This window comes from Nematolebias whitei, chromosome 9, assembly GCF_014905685.2.
Source record: "Nematolebias whitei isolate Nwh7 chromosome 9, NemWhi1, whole genome shotgun sequence".
NCBI lineage: Eukaryota > Metazoa > Chordata > Actinopteri > Cyprinodontiformes > Rivulidae > Nematolebias > Nematolebias whitei.
Window position 1 is genome coordinate 48,150,199 of NC_056506.1, and position 12,685 is coordinate 48,162,883.

The window sequence follows — 12,685 nt, forward strand, 5'->3', positions numbered from 1 at the left end:
CCACACTCTTGCAATATTCTAAATGTTTCTAAACTCTAAATGCTCTAAAAGAGCATGATTTCATCTCAGCCACCTGCAAGCACTCTAGACCACGCCCACTTCTCCGCTCTGCACAGAGATCAGCTGATCAGCTGCAGAGGAAGCTTATCCTGCAGTAAGGGCTGCACACTGCAGCTAAATAATTTAAAATAATTCATTTAAAATAAAAATTTCATTCCGATCGTGCGGCTCATCCATCAATCAGCCAATTGTGTGTCATGTCCACTCTTATTTTGAAAAACCGCGATAGAGCTAATCTGCGATAAACGAACCGCGAAGTAGCGAGGGACTACTGTATATATTGAAACTTACTAAAATATGACAATGCAAATGTAGCTTTAGTCTGATTTAACTCACCACTTTTTAATAAAACTGCAATGAATAGTTTTTTTTCTTCTACGATTACAAGGCTACAATTAAAATATATGTTTTAATTAATCATCTTGACTTTAGGCTTTAAACTTTAGCAATCAAAGAACTGGAATTATATTTAAAAAATGCCTTGTTTCATCCACCTTTACATTTTATTTAACATTATGGTAACCTAAATTAAAACTCTAAATGAACAATACAAACAATGATTTTCCGCAACATCTTGAGTTTTAAAACTACAAATGTATGAAATGTGAAATTTAAATTCTGGAGGAAGGATGCGTTTTGAGTTAGCTGAACTCTTTGGAGCAGTGGGGGTGAATTCATCCTTCCTGTTTTTAACCACAAGCTGTAATAATAGATGGACACGAGTTCAGCGTTTCAGTCTTTTATTGGACAGCGAGGTGTTTCCCCTCGGAGCTCATCAGAGGTTTCTCTGATTTGAGATGCCTCTGCACGGCTTCATTTCAGACCTGGAGCTTCTGTCCATCTTTCACAGTCCATGTTTGGTTTTAGCTTGTTGTGTGTTCAGGTTCTCTCTGTCCTGCAAACCAAGTTTAATCTCTCTGAATGTCCACAGTTTGACATACACAGAGATGCAAATACATCCCAAACATGGATGCTACATTGGGCTTAATTCAGCTTATCAACAAACGTTGGGATTCTGTGATTTAACCTAATAATTAGGACATTAGCGACGTTTCCTGACGTTATTAACAAAGTTTGACAACTAAAACTGATGAAGTTGATGGCTACACACTAAACTTTGTAAATTCTTATTTTTTTTAAAGCCCTGAAACTTGGAAACGACGCCTCATTTTGCACTCGTGTTGCTTTCAACACAATTTGTTGTACATCAACAAACATACATCAGTGTTTCTTCTGAAATATTATGCTTTTTCCATTTAAAACTACAAAATCTAACAATTTGAGCTTGTTTTTATTAGATGTCCAGTTGTCCCCGTTCTGTTTGGATTGTTCTGACACTCATCCTGTGCTGCAGTAATGTAACGAGAGTTCAAACAATGTCTTCTGGCTGATAAATTGAAACGACAAAATACTGGTAAAAATAGAAAAATTGCATTTTATAAATGTTCTAGATGAGTGGTTCTCAAACGGTTTGGCTCTCAAATTTGATTATTGCGCATGAACTTTGATGTTTTGAACCACTTGGGAATTGGCTGCCTCAGAAGAGTCGACAGGGGAGAGGGTGGACTCCAGAAACCATCTCAAACTGGTTGGCCCACTATGAGGAAGCCACTTATGGGACTGAGTTTGTTGCTGCTCCTCGGACTGATGAAGTCCTTTGGATGACAGATGAAACATTTCAACCAAAAAAGAAACCATCCAGAGGACCGGACAACTATGGTGGATTATTTTTTTTTACTGGATTATTGAGCATTGACTTTGATGTTTAGCTCTCAAATTTATTTGTTATGACCAGTCTTTTCAAAATCTACACATCTATTCAATTCAATTCAGTTTATTTATATAGCGCCTAATCACAACAGAAGTTGTGTCAGGGCACTGAACAAGAAACAGTCACATACATAGAAAAGCAATTCGTAAAGTTAAGGAAGCCAGCAGACTCGATGAATCTTCACTTCGTCGCAGTCTCCCATCCTGAGCAAGAACAGTGGCAACAGTGGAAAGGAAAAACTCCCTTTTAACAAGTAAAACCCTCCAGCAGAACCAGGCTCAGGACAAGTGGCCATCTGCTTTGACTGGCTGCGTTTGAGGAACAGGAATGAGGAACAAACTAACACAGAATGGCGGGTCCAGATGTGCTTTCTGTAGGAGGAAAGACAAAAAACACACGTCAAGGAGAGAAATAATTACAAATACAAACCGGTCGAAATACAAAACGGAGTAAATAAAGGCAGCGGCAGAGTGTCAGTAACCAAATGTGGTCAGTTTATCCTCATGCGGTCTAAGCCTATAGCAGCATAATTAAGGGATAGCTCAGGAAACCAAAGCCAACCCTAACTATAGGATTTGTCAAAAAGGAGAGTCTTAAGCCCAGTCTTAAAACTGGACAGAAACTGGAAGTTGGTTCCACAAGAGAGGAGCCTGAGAACTGAAAGATCTTCCTCCCATTTTGCTTTTGGAAACTCTAGGAACCACAAGTAAACCTGCAGTCTGAGAGCGAAGTGCTCTGTTAGAAAAACATGGAACAATAAGATCTCAAATACAAGATGGAGCTAGGTTGTTGAGAGCTTTGTAGGTGAGAAATAAAATTTTCAATTCACTTCTGGACTTGACAGGGAGTCAATGGAGAGAAGCTAAAACTGGAGAGATATGATCTCTCCCACTAACTCCAGTTAAGACTCTGGCAGCAGCATTTTGGATCAACTGAAGACTTTTTAAAGACGTATTTGGACACCCAGATAATAAACAATTGCAAAACATCAGCAACACAATCTGAAAAACAGAAAAGTAACTGAATGCAAGCAACATTTCTGAACGTTTTGAAGGTACTACGACCAAGCCTTATTTCAGTTTGTCAGGAACGGTAAATGCACCTGCTTGGTTTTTGGGTCTATTTGAGCATCAGCTGTTTTATGGTTACAAAAGATCCACCAGATCCGTCTGCAGGCGACTTCCCGCAGCTCCGAGTTCTGTGTTGACTGTGCAACAATAAACCTCTAGATCAAAACCCAGTCACTTGGTTTGTGTATGTGCAAACTTGTAGAAGCCTTGAGCCGTTAGCCAAACTTGTAAAATCTTCTGCGTACCACTAGACGGAGCTCCAGTACCACAGTTTGAGAACCATATCTTCTGAATCCCTAAATTGGATTTAAATCTGAAATATCTCAACATCTCAGGCTGAACGTGGCGTTTGTTTGAGCTCTGTCTGTAATCTCATTTCATGGGGAGTGACATTAACCATGTGATCATCCATGTTGTCTCTGTCTGTCTCACTCCTTGTGGTTCATCCTGGTCCTTTGGTGGTGCGGGCGCGTTGTCGTCAACCGGTCCTCCTTCCTGCATGCTCTTCTCTTGCCCAAATAACCCCCTGGTGTGTCTGTTTGTGTGTTGCTCTCTCCTGCCTTGTCACGGGGGAAAAAATCAAAGCGCAATCCGTTAGAGTTCAACCAAGCGGGGCTGAAGAAGGCCTCTGTCACTAAGGCCATCAAGGTAACAGCACGGTAACAAAGTACACTCATGCAGCCCAGACACCGAGGGGGAACGCACAGAAAACACTCGGACATGAACACTCAGCTCTCAATATATGACAGGAGGATGTGGACACTAACCTGTGCACCAACCTTTACAACCACCTGGTTAAAATAATTTACTTTCATGTAGCCACAAATAATAAGTTTACATGTCTCAGTGTCAGCTTTCTCAAGGAAAGGTTTGTTAATAGTTATTTAGTAAATTATTAGAAGAAAACTAAACATAGAAGAGGTTTGAGTGAGTATTAAAGTTTTAAACTACTGACTTGGAGAATAGCTAGCAATACAGGAGTAAGGCATTTTTATGCCACATAATTTGTTTTTTTCCAGAGTAGAATATGCAAGTTTCTCATAACCAGGATAAATGGACCTTATATAGCAGGTTTCCTAATGCAGGATAATATATGTGTAAGTATAATTTAAAACCAAACAATACCACTTTATTTATAAAGCACTTAAAACAGCAACAAGGTCAACCAAAGTGATGTACAGCAAAAACAAAGCAAGCGAAGGACACGGGATAAAATGCATAGATCCACAGAGGTAAAGATAAGAACAAAATGGCATAATATTATAGAATACAGCAAGTTAAAATCAACTCACACATTGTCAAAAGCCAGGGAATAAAAGTGAGTTTTTAAACGAGACTTAAAAACAGTGAGTGGGAGCCTGCCTGACATGCAGTGGTAACTCATTCCACAATCTTGGACCTGCAACAGAGAAGGTCCTGTGACCTCTGAGCTTAAAACGAGTGCCTGGAACCAATAAAAACATCTGGTCTGTTGATCTGAGAGAGCGCTGTGGGAGATATGGCTGCAGCAGATCAGTGAGATAAGAGGGGGCAGAACTGTTCAGAGATTTAAAAACATACAGAAGGATTTTAAAATGAATTCGAAAGTGAACTGGGAGCCAGTGAAGGGAGGTCAGAACGGGGAAAATGTGCTCTCTTGTACCTGTACCGGTTAAGAATCGGGCTGCAGTATTTTAAACCAGTTCGTGCAATGGAAGTCTGACTGATTCCAAACAGAAGCACATTGCAGTAATCAAGACTGGATGTTAATGAAAGCATGGATTATTGTCTCATGATTACTTTTAGACAGTATGGACTTCAGTTTAGAGTTGCCTCAACTGAAAAAAAACAGGATTTAACAATCATGTTTACATGACTGTATAGTTTCATGGAAGGGTCCATTTTCACTCCCAGATTAATGACAACCTGTTTACCTAATGGGGCTAGAGAGGAAAGGCCGATACAGTGGTTCTTGATTGTGCCATTAGGTGGAAACCACATGACTTTTGTCTTCTCATTAAAGTTTAAGAAGTTTAAAGCATGGTGGTAATATTCACACAGAACTGTTCAAAAGATGGGGCCAACGAGGTGGTTAAAGTCTTGAAAGTTTGGATTTACAGAAAAATGTGATGTAATTATTAACATGGGCCATTTACTTTCACTTAAAGTTAGGATTTGCTACCTCAATGCATTTGTTTAACCAAAGTAAGAAAACTCCAAAGCTAAGTACAGTAGTCCCTCGCTACTTCGCTGTTCATTTGTCGAGCACTCGCTCTATCGTGATTTTTCAAAATAAGAGTGGACATGACAAACAATTGGCTGATTGATGGATGAGCCGCACGATGGGCATGGGATTCTTTTTTAAAATGAATTATTTTAAATTATTTAGCACCTGCTGCACCTTTGTGCAGCTCACACTGCAGGATAAGCTTCCTCCTGCAGCTGATCAGCTGATCTCTGTGCAGAGCGGAGAAGTGGGCGTGGCCGAGAGCGCTTGCAGGTGGCAAAGTGCAGCGGAGGCATGGAGCTGAAATCATGACACTCTCTGCTTTTCTATAGCGTTTAGAGTTTAGAAACATTGTTTAGAATATTTTGCAAGAGTGTGGGAAGGGTTTAAAACGCCTCTATCTATATACTGTGTATATATATATATATATATATATATATATATATATATATATATATATATATAAGCTACTACTTACTACTTGTATTACTATTCCTACTTCGTGGTTTTTCACTTATCGCAGGGCTTCGGGGTACGGATCCCCCGTGGTAAAGGAGGGACTACTGTATCTAAAACAAGAATCCTTCACACATTAACTCCAGGTCAAGATTGACTAATCTCACTTACTTCAGCTAATTCAGAACTACGCAGTCATTACAGACACAAGTTCTCTTCAAACGTCTCCACATGTGACCCTAAGTGAACAAGCAAGTACCTCAGCAAAAGTTTCCAGGTTGTGCCAAACTAGTCGGTTTCCTTCATTCCAACCTGACAAAGTTTGAAAGTTATCGGCGTAGCTGCAGGAAGAGTTTGTTGTGCGGTGGTTTCAGAGGTCACAGTGATGGTGTCCACATCCTTTTTACCAAACAGTTCAAGATGCATCCAGAAACTGTTTGTTTTATGTGCAACCTGAAATACTCAAAACTCACCAGCCAATTCAGACAAAGAATCATCAGTTTGATGATGTTTTAAGGAAGTTTAATCATTTAGAAACAGCACAACAAGCTCCAGTGAGTGAGTTCCTTCACGTTGTTTGATTAAAACTGGCTCCAACGATGTGCGTTGTTTATAACAGCATTGTTGTCATTCGTTCACACTCGCCTCCGTTGGTCGTATTCCCTTCTTTTAAACTGATCTGGTGTTCCTTCCGCACTTTCTGGGTCACGGGGACTTTTAACTGTTGGAAATGTTTTCCTGTGTTTTTGTCCTGAGTAGTTGCTACCAGTGCTCATCGGTGACGCCTAATGAGCTCAACATGCACATTTTAAATAAACCTTGTAGCTTCGTTTCCAATTTATTTATTTACACGTAAAAACTGCATCCTGTGGGTTTAAAGTTTATTTCAGATGTTTTATTTCAGTTAAACAATTATGGAAAAAAGGAGTCCGAATCAACTTGGAGATGATTTTTTTTTTTAACCATAACTTTTTATTACATCACGTTTCAGTTGTTGCATGAAAACGCTTGTTTAAATGTTTTCTGATTAATATAAAGCTGGACATTATTATTTCCAGTTTGTGAAACCTGTTCTCTTCTTGTAGTCTGGTAAAAAAGTGTCCAGTGAACCCAGTCCGTTCGTCCAGTTCACAGTGGGACACCAGTCCTTTGATAGCAAGGTGAGATCATATTTGCATTGCTTGCTTTATTCAGTTGGATGCATGGAACCATGAAACGTCTTCAGAGGTTTGATCTTTTTCTCTTCATTGATCTTTTTTGTTTTCAGACCAAATATAAAACCAACGAACCGATCTGGGAGGAAGCGTTCACCTTCCTCGTCCACAACCCCAAGATCCAAGAGCTGGAGATTGATGTGAGAGATCCTGACTCAGTCTGGAAAATTTACCCGCACTAAGTTTTTATTATCCTCTCAGCTCAACGTTTTGTTTTCATCCCTGCGTCTTCAGGTAAAGGACCATAAGCACGAGTGTTCGTTAGGGACGATAACGCTGCCTCTGACTCGTCTGCTGGAGGCAGAAGACATGACTCTGAGCCAGCGCTTCCCCATCAAAAACTCTGGACCGAGCTGCACCCTCAAGATGAAGATGGCTCTGCGGGTAAAACAATAATCTGAGGAACAAGTTCCTGAACTGTTTGTCCTGAGACTAAAGTTTCACACAACTTGCTAGACGTTCTTGAGTTCTCCCTTAGTTATGCTGCTATAGGCTTGGACTGTCACATTCTGCTGCCTTTATTTTCAGTCAGTGTCAGTGTTGCATTTATTTCTAGTCGTATTTTTTAGGCCTTAGAAACTGGTCCAGCCATTCTGTATTTATCTGTGCCTTTTTCCTGTCTTCTCTAACCTCAGCCAGTTAAAGCAGATAAATGTCCATCCTGAGCCCGGTTCCTCCGGAGGTTTTATTCCTGTTAAAAGGGAGTCGTTTCTTTCCACTGTCACCTCTGTGTTGCTCATATTTTGAGATAGCGACGGAGCAAAGATTTGCTTTAATCTGCAGGTTTCCTTGGAGAAGTAACAATTAATAGCTGGTATTTTATAATATATGTGAATGTTTTTGTACGGTGCCCTGAGACGACTTCTGTTGTGAATTGGTGCTGTATTAATAAACGGAACCAAATTGAATAGCGTTGATCAGGGATGACGTCACGAGAATAAACAAAACGATGTTTCCGGGGCCAAAATCGACTTGAAATATATTGAAGGATTCAATAGCGCACCGATCAAACGTTGGCTACAATGCATGGGACTAGCAGCAACTGGGCTGAGTTAATAAAAAGTTACCGTATTTTCCGCCGTACATGTTGCTCCGCCCTAGAAGTCGCATCACTCAAAATATGTCTAATAAAGAGGAAAAATCCATAAATATGTTGCTTCGCTGTATAAGTCGCATCTATTATGCGACACCGCTGATGCGTCGCGTTTGTTACGCGTCATCGCTGACAACCCGGAAATGTGGGCCGGTGTTGTGCCACAAATCGATTGGCTGCCAAATGGCGGCTGCGGGAACGTGCGCGGGAGGATTTTAACAAGACTTTAACAAGATTAACACTTAAAAACAATTATTTGTTTGCTTGAAATTATAACAAAGTTGTGTCTCAGTCTAACTTTTGCTTAGTAAATGCACTTTGACTGTCAAATCAGCTGCATTGCAAAACCCGAATCGCTGAACCGAGCACACGCAGAGGAACGAGCCTCTGTTCATTTCTCCAAAATTTAACAAGATAAACACCTAATACAATTATTTGTTTGCTCGACTTTATAGTAAAGGTGTGTCTCAGTCTAACGTTAGCTTAATAAATAAACTTTAACAGTCAGATCAGCTGCATTTCAAAAGTATTTGCTGCCTCGGTGCTCCCGGGAACGCTGCGCGTTTCTTCGAAATTTAACAAGAAAAGCACCAAAACGTTTGTTTGCTCGACATTATAGTAAATGTGTGTCTCAGTTGAACTTTTACTTAATGAATGCACTTTAATGGTCAAATTAGCTGCATTTCACTGGGGCGGCGCAACAAAATGAAGCTGGTTTGACGGTTGCTCCAAGCGAGCAGAACGAAGGTGGCCGACTATGGCAAGCCGACTGTGTCATTAATAGCTGGTGACGATTCTCAGTCATCCAGGACATGGTAAATTCAAAAAAGTTCAAGACGAAAACAATAAAGTATGGTAAATGGTAAATGGACTGTACTTATATAGCGCCTTTCTATCTTATTTCAAGATACTCAAAGCGCTTTACACGACAATCTGTGTCTCATTTACCCATTCAAACAGCTCTATACTAGATCTCTACAAAGATAATTGAACAAATCATTCTAAAGAGACTAATCAGAGCTTTATCACATTCATACACTGATGGGACACACATCAGAGGCAATGAGGGGTTCAGTGTCTTGCCCAGGGACACTTCAGCATGTAACTGCTGGTGGATTCGAACCCCCAACTCTTGCATTGGAGGACGACTGCTCTAACCACTCAGCCACAGCCGCCCCGTACAGCCGTATAATAAATAAAGTCCAGTTGTTTTTGTCTTGAACTTTTTTGAATTTGTCATTATAGCCACTTTTACTTATTATTTTACTCATTACATGACACAATGGCATGCCATACTACTCTGGTGCCCTCTAGCGGCTGAAAAATGGTAGTGTTCAATATTTTCAGTCAGAATTAATGAAAACGGTCATATCTCAGCCAAAAATGAGTTTATAAATATGGGTAAAAATCCATAAATATGTCGCTTCGGCGTATTTTGAATTGAATTGAATTGAATAAGTCGCAGGGCGTGTAAATTATGCAAAAAAAAAAACGTGACTTATAGAGCGAAAAATACGATACGTGTGGAGTTACTGGTGTCTGCTGGTTTGAGCTCTTTTGCCTCGATGAAAAAGAGCACGGATGACTGAAGATTTCATGTAAGATGCGTACGGATTTTCGGTGGCAGGATAAAGAATGGTTTTGCCTGCCGCTTCTTTCTTCTTTTTCTTTACTTTATCTGCTGGCGATTGGTTCTTTTACTCTTTTTACACTTTTTTTAACTAAAAGTGAAAGCGTTCTAAACAGGAGTTGAATTAAGCGTCTAAAGAGACAGATTAGTGCGAGAGTGTTGAAAAAGACCTGCTAGTTTCTGACACGAAAGGAAAAAGCAGGTAAAATATGATGGATGGATGGCTGGATGGATGGATGGATGGATATACGCTTTTGAACAGATGTAAGTAATCCTGCTTACATTTGTCCATTTGAAGCCAACTCGGCCACAGAGTCTGATCCAATGATCACATTTCTCTTTCTGAGTAATCAGCCTTGGAGATGACAAGAACCATAAACATTACGTATGAGGCTTGTTAGCACGTCGGTCGTCAGGATTGCAAGTCCCGTAGCAACAAAGTTTCTTTGAAACCGTTTTTCTGCCTTTTTTTTTAATCGGAGCAAACCACGACTGCAGCGCTGTATTGTGCTCGACGTTGTGTTTGGGACATCTGGGTACTTGTTGTCAGATATTACGTAGGCGATATTCAAAGTAACCATGACCAGCGCTACTGATGTGTTGAGTAAATGTTTAGTTTGGCCCTCGAAACTGAAACACCTCTGAAAAAATTTCCCAGCAAAGAGGAATGTAATGTTCACGTCACCTTTTATGTAATTTCAGGTGTTGTGTCTGGAGAAAGACGCAACCTCATCATCAAGCTCGACCCCGTCCTCCGTGCAGGTCCGTAAGTCCAGTTCTAGCAACGCAGTCCCACGATCTTCTGTTTCATCAGAAGCCTCCAAATCTCCCTCCACCGTTCCCGAAGTTCCCTCCTCTGCGTCAGCTCAGGATGTGCACAAACGCCAAAAGGAGGCGCAGGAGGCCGTGAGGACTCCAGGAAGTGCAGCCCAGGGGCAGAGTGGTAAAGGAAAAGAAGCAGCATCAGGAGGAGGAGGAGGTCAGAAGTTGTCAGAGACTGGGAGGAGCACGTCTAACCTGAACATGTCAGGTTCCCAGCTTTACCTGGCTGGAGGCAAGGAGCCGACGCCCAGCATTGCTTCAGATATCTCCAACCCCTTTGCTGCCCAGGAGCTGCAGCAGAGGATCCAGCAGCTGCAGAAGTAAGTGTCAGTTTTTAACAGCGATCGTTTCTGAACGGATCCTGCAGCTTCTGTGTGGTGGGAAAGTGAATTTTATACAGCAGGACATTTTTATCATTTTGTGACACTGAGCTCTGAAGAGCTCATCATTTAATTGTTTTGTTGAATTGGAATTACCATCCATGTGTCCATCCATCTGTCCGTCCGTGCATGTTGTAAATAATAAGTAAATCATTGAAGAATAGGTGAGGTACCAACTTCCATTTTGGCGTGCGGCTGCATCCAGGCGTAAGAAAGCTTCCTTTCCAAAATTACCTAGGTTGCACTGGTAGGAGGCCCAGGGAAGACCCAGAAGTTGCTGGAGGGATTGTGTACCTTCTCTGGCCTGGGAACACTTCAAGGTCCCCCAGGAGGAACTGGAAAGTGCTGCTGGGGGGAGGGATCTCTGGGTTACTCTCCTGAAACTGTTGCCTCAGTAACCCTACAATGGATACTAAATGGATATGGATATAAAGTGGTAGAAGATGGAGATTGTCACGTCACAATCCAAGATGGCTGCTGCCATATTTGTATGTAAACTTGTGTGCTGGATAACTAAAGAAATAAGCAACCTGCCAGTTTCCATTTGGTGTGTGGCTAAATCTAGGCTTAAGAAAGGTCACTGTTGAAAATGAGGTTGCCATGTCAAAACCCAGGATGGCCTCCTACATAAATATATGTAAACTGACCACCCCTTCCATCTGAAAAAACTGTTTTCAAATTTTTATATTGCTTAAAAGTAGTTTCCTCAAATAATTGGGGTGGCCAAAGATTAATCTATGATGGCCAAGGCCACCACTGGCCACCCCCTGGCTCTGCCATTGTGCCTGGTGGTGGATAAAATTACTCCCTCCTCTCACCAGGATTCGTCACTGCCCATCTTGGACAAATCGACAAAAATAACTGGCCCTGTCATCCAGTTATTTCTACTCCCTTGAGTATCTTGCACCAAAAACATTAAGGTTTACCCTGTTTTTCGGACTATAAGACGCACCGGATTATAAGGCGCATTAAGTGAAACAAAACAGTCAGATAAGTCAAACTTTATTCAACTCATTCACAATAAGCACAACCAGGATTAATACATAAGGTGCACTGGGTTATAAGGCTCACTGTTGATTTTTGAGAAAATTAAAGGATTTTAAGTGCGCCTTATAGTCCGAAAAATACGGTACTTGCACTCCCTGTTCAGTTCCAGTCCAGAAAAACACTTAAATTAAAAAGCTACAAACATTCACTCTTTAAAACCCACAGTGACGGGGACATTGGTGTACCGCTCATGTTATACCAGTAATAATGTTTGTTAGATGGATTTTACCTTTGAAGCCCACCGGTAATAAACAGGTTGTGTTTGTTTGTGCAGTGGATCGGGTCCCAGCCTCTTCCCACTGGGTGAGGTCCAGATAACTCTCAGACACAGCTCGCAGAGGAACAAACTGATCGTGGTCGTTCACTCCTGCAGGTACGAAGCAGCCCACAACCATCGAAGTGAACCATTTTGGTCCAAAACACCGTTTAAAAAAAAAAAAATCAGATCTTAGTTTTCACAAACTGCTCCCACAGAAACCTGATTGCTTTCACGGATCACGGCTCAGATCCTTACGTCCGCCTCTACCTGCTTCCTGACAAACGGAGGTCGGGCAGGAGGAAAACTCCAACGCTAAAGAAAACACTCAATCCAAACTATGATCAGACGTGAGTCTAAACCGTCTACATGGCTGTTGTTTTTTATCTTTATTGTACGAACACTGTTTCCGCTGTTGATTAATCCACGTTCCATATTTGTTCTACACAGGTTTGAGTTCAACGTCTCTCTCATGGAACTTCAGCGACGAACTCTGGATGTGGCGGTGAAGAACGGTGGAGGTCTGCTCTCCAAACACAAAGGCCTTCTAGGAAAGGTGCACTATTTTATTTAATTCTCGTTTTATTGCTTTATATATATACACACATATATATATATATATGTATGTATGTATGTGTGTGTGTGTGTGTGTGTGTGTGTGTGTGTGTGTGTGTGTATAT

At 41.1% G+C, this 12,685-nt stretch overlaps 1 protein-coding gene across 1 annotated transcript in view; it reads left to right on the forward strand.

Annotated features, from left to right (window-relative positions):
- LOC119414309 (extended synaptotagmin-2) overlaps window positions 1-12,579 on the forward strand; it is a 64,600-nt gene extending 52,021 nt beyond the window's left edge. The window contains exons 15-21 of the mRNA XM_037681403.1: window positions 6,649-6,723; window positions 6,831-6,917; window positions 7,012-7,161; window positions 10,203-10,642; window positions 12,024-12,122; window positions 12,224-12,355; window positions 12,456-12,579. Coding sequence (XP_037537331.1) covers window positions 6,649-6,723; window positions 6,831-6,917; window positions 7,012-7,161; window positions 10,203-10,642; window positions 12,024-12,122; window positions 12,224-12,355; window positions 12,456-12,579 — 1,107 coding nt within the window. The remainder of the gene's footprint in view (window positions 1-6,648; window positions 6,724-6,830; window positions 6,918-7,011; window positions 7,162-10,202; window positions 10,643-12,023; window positions 12,123-12,223; window positions 12,356-12,455) is intronic.
- The last annotated feature ends 106 nt before the right edge of the window (window positions 12,580-12,685 follow it).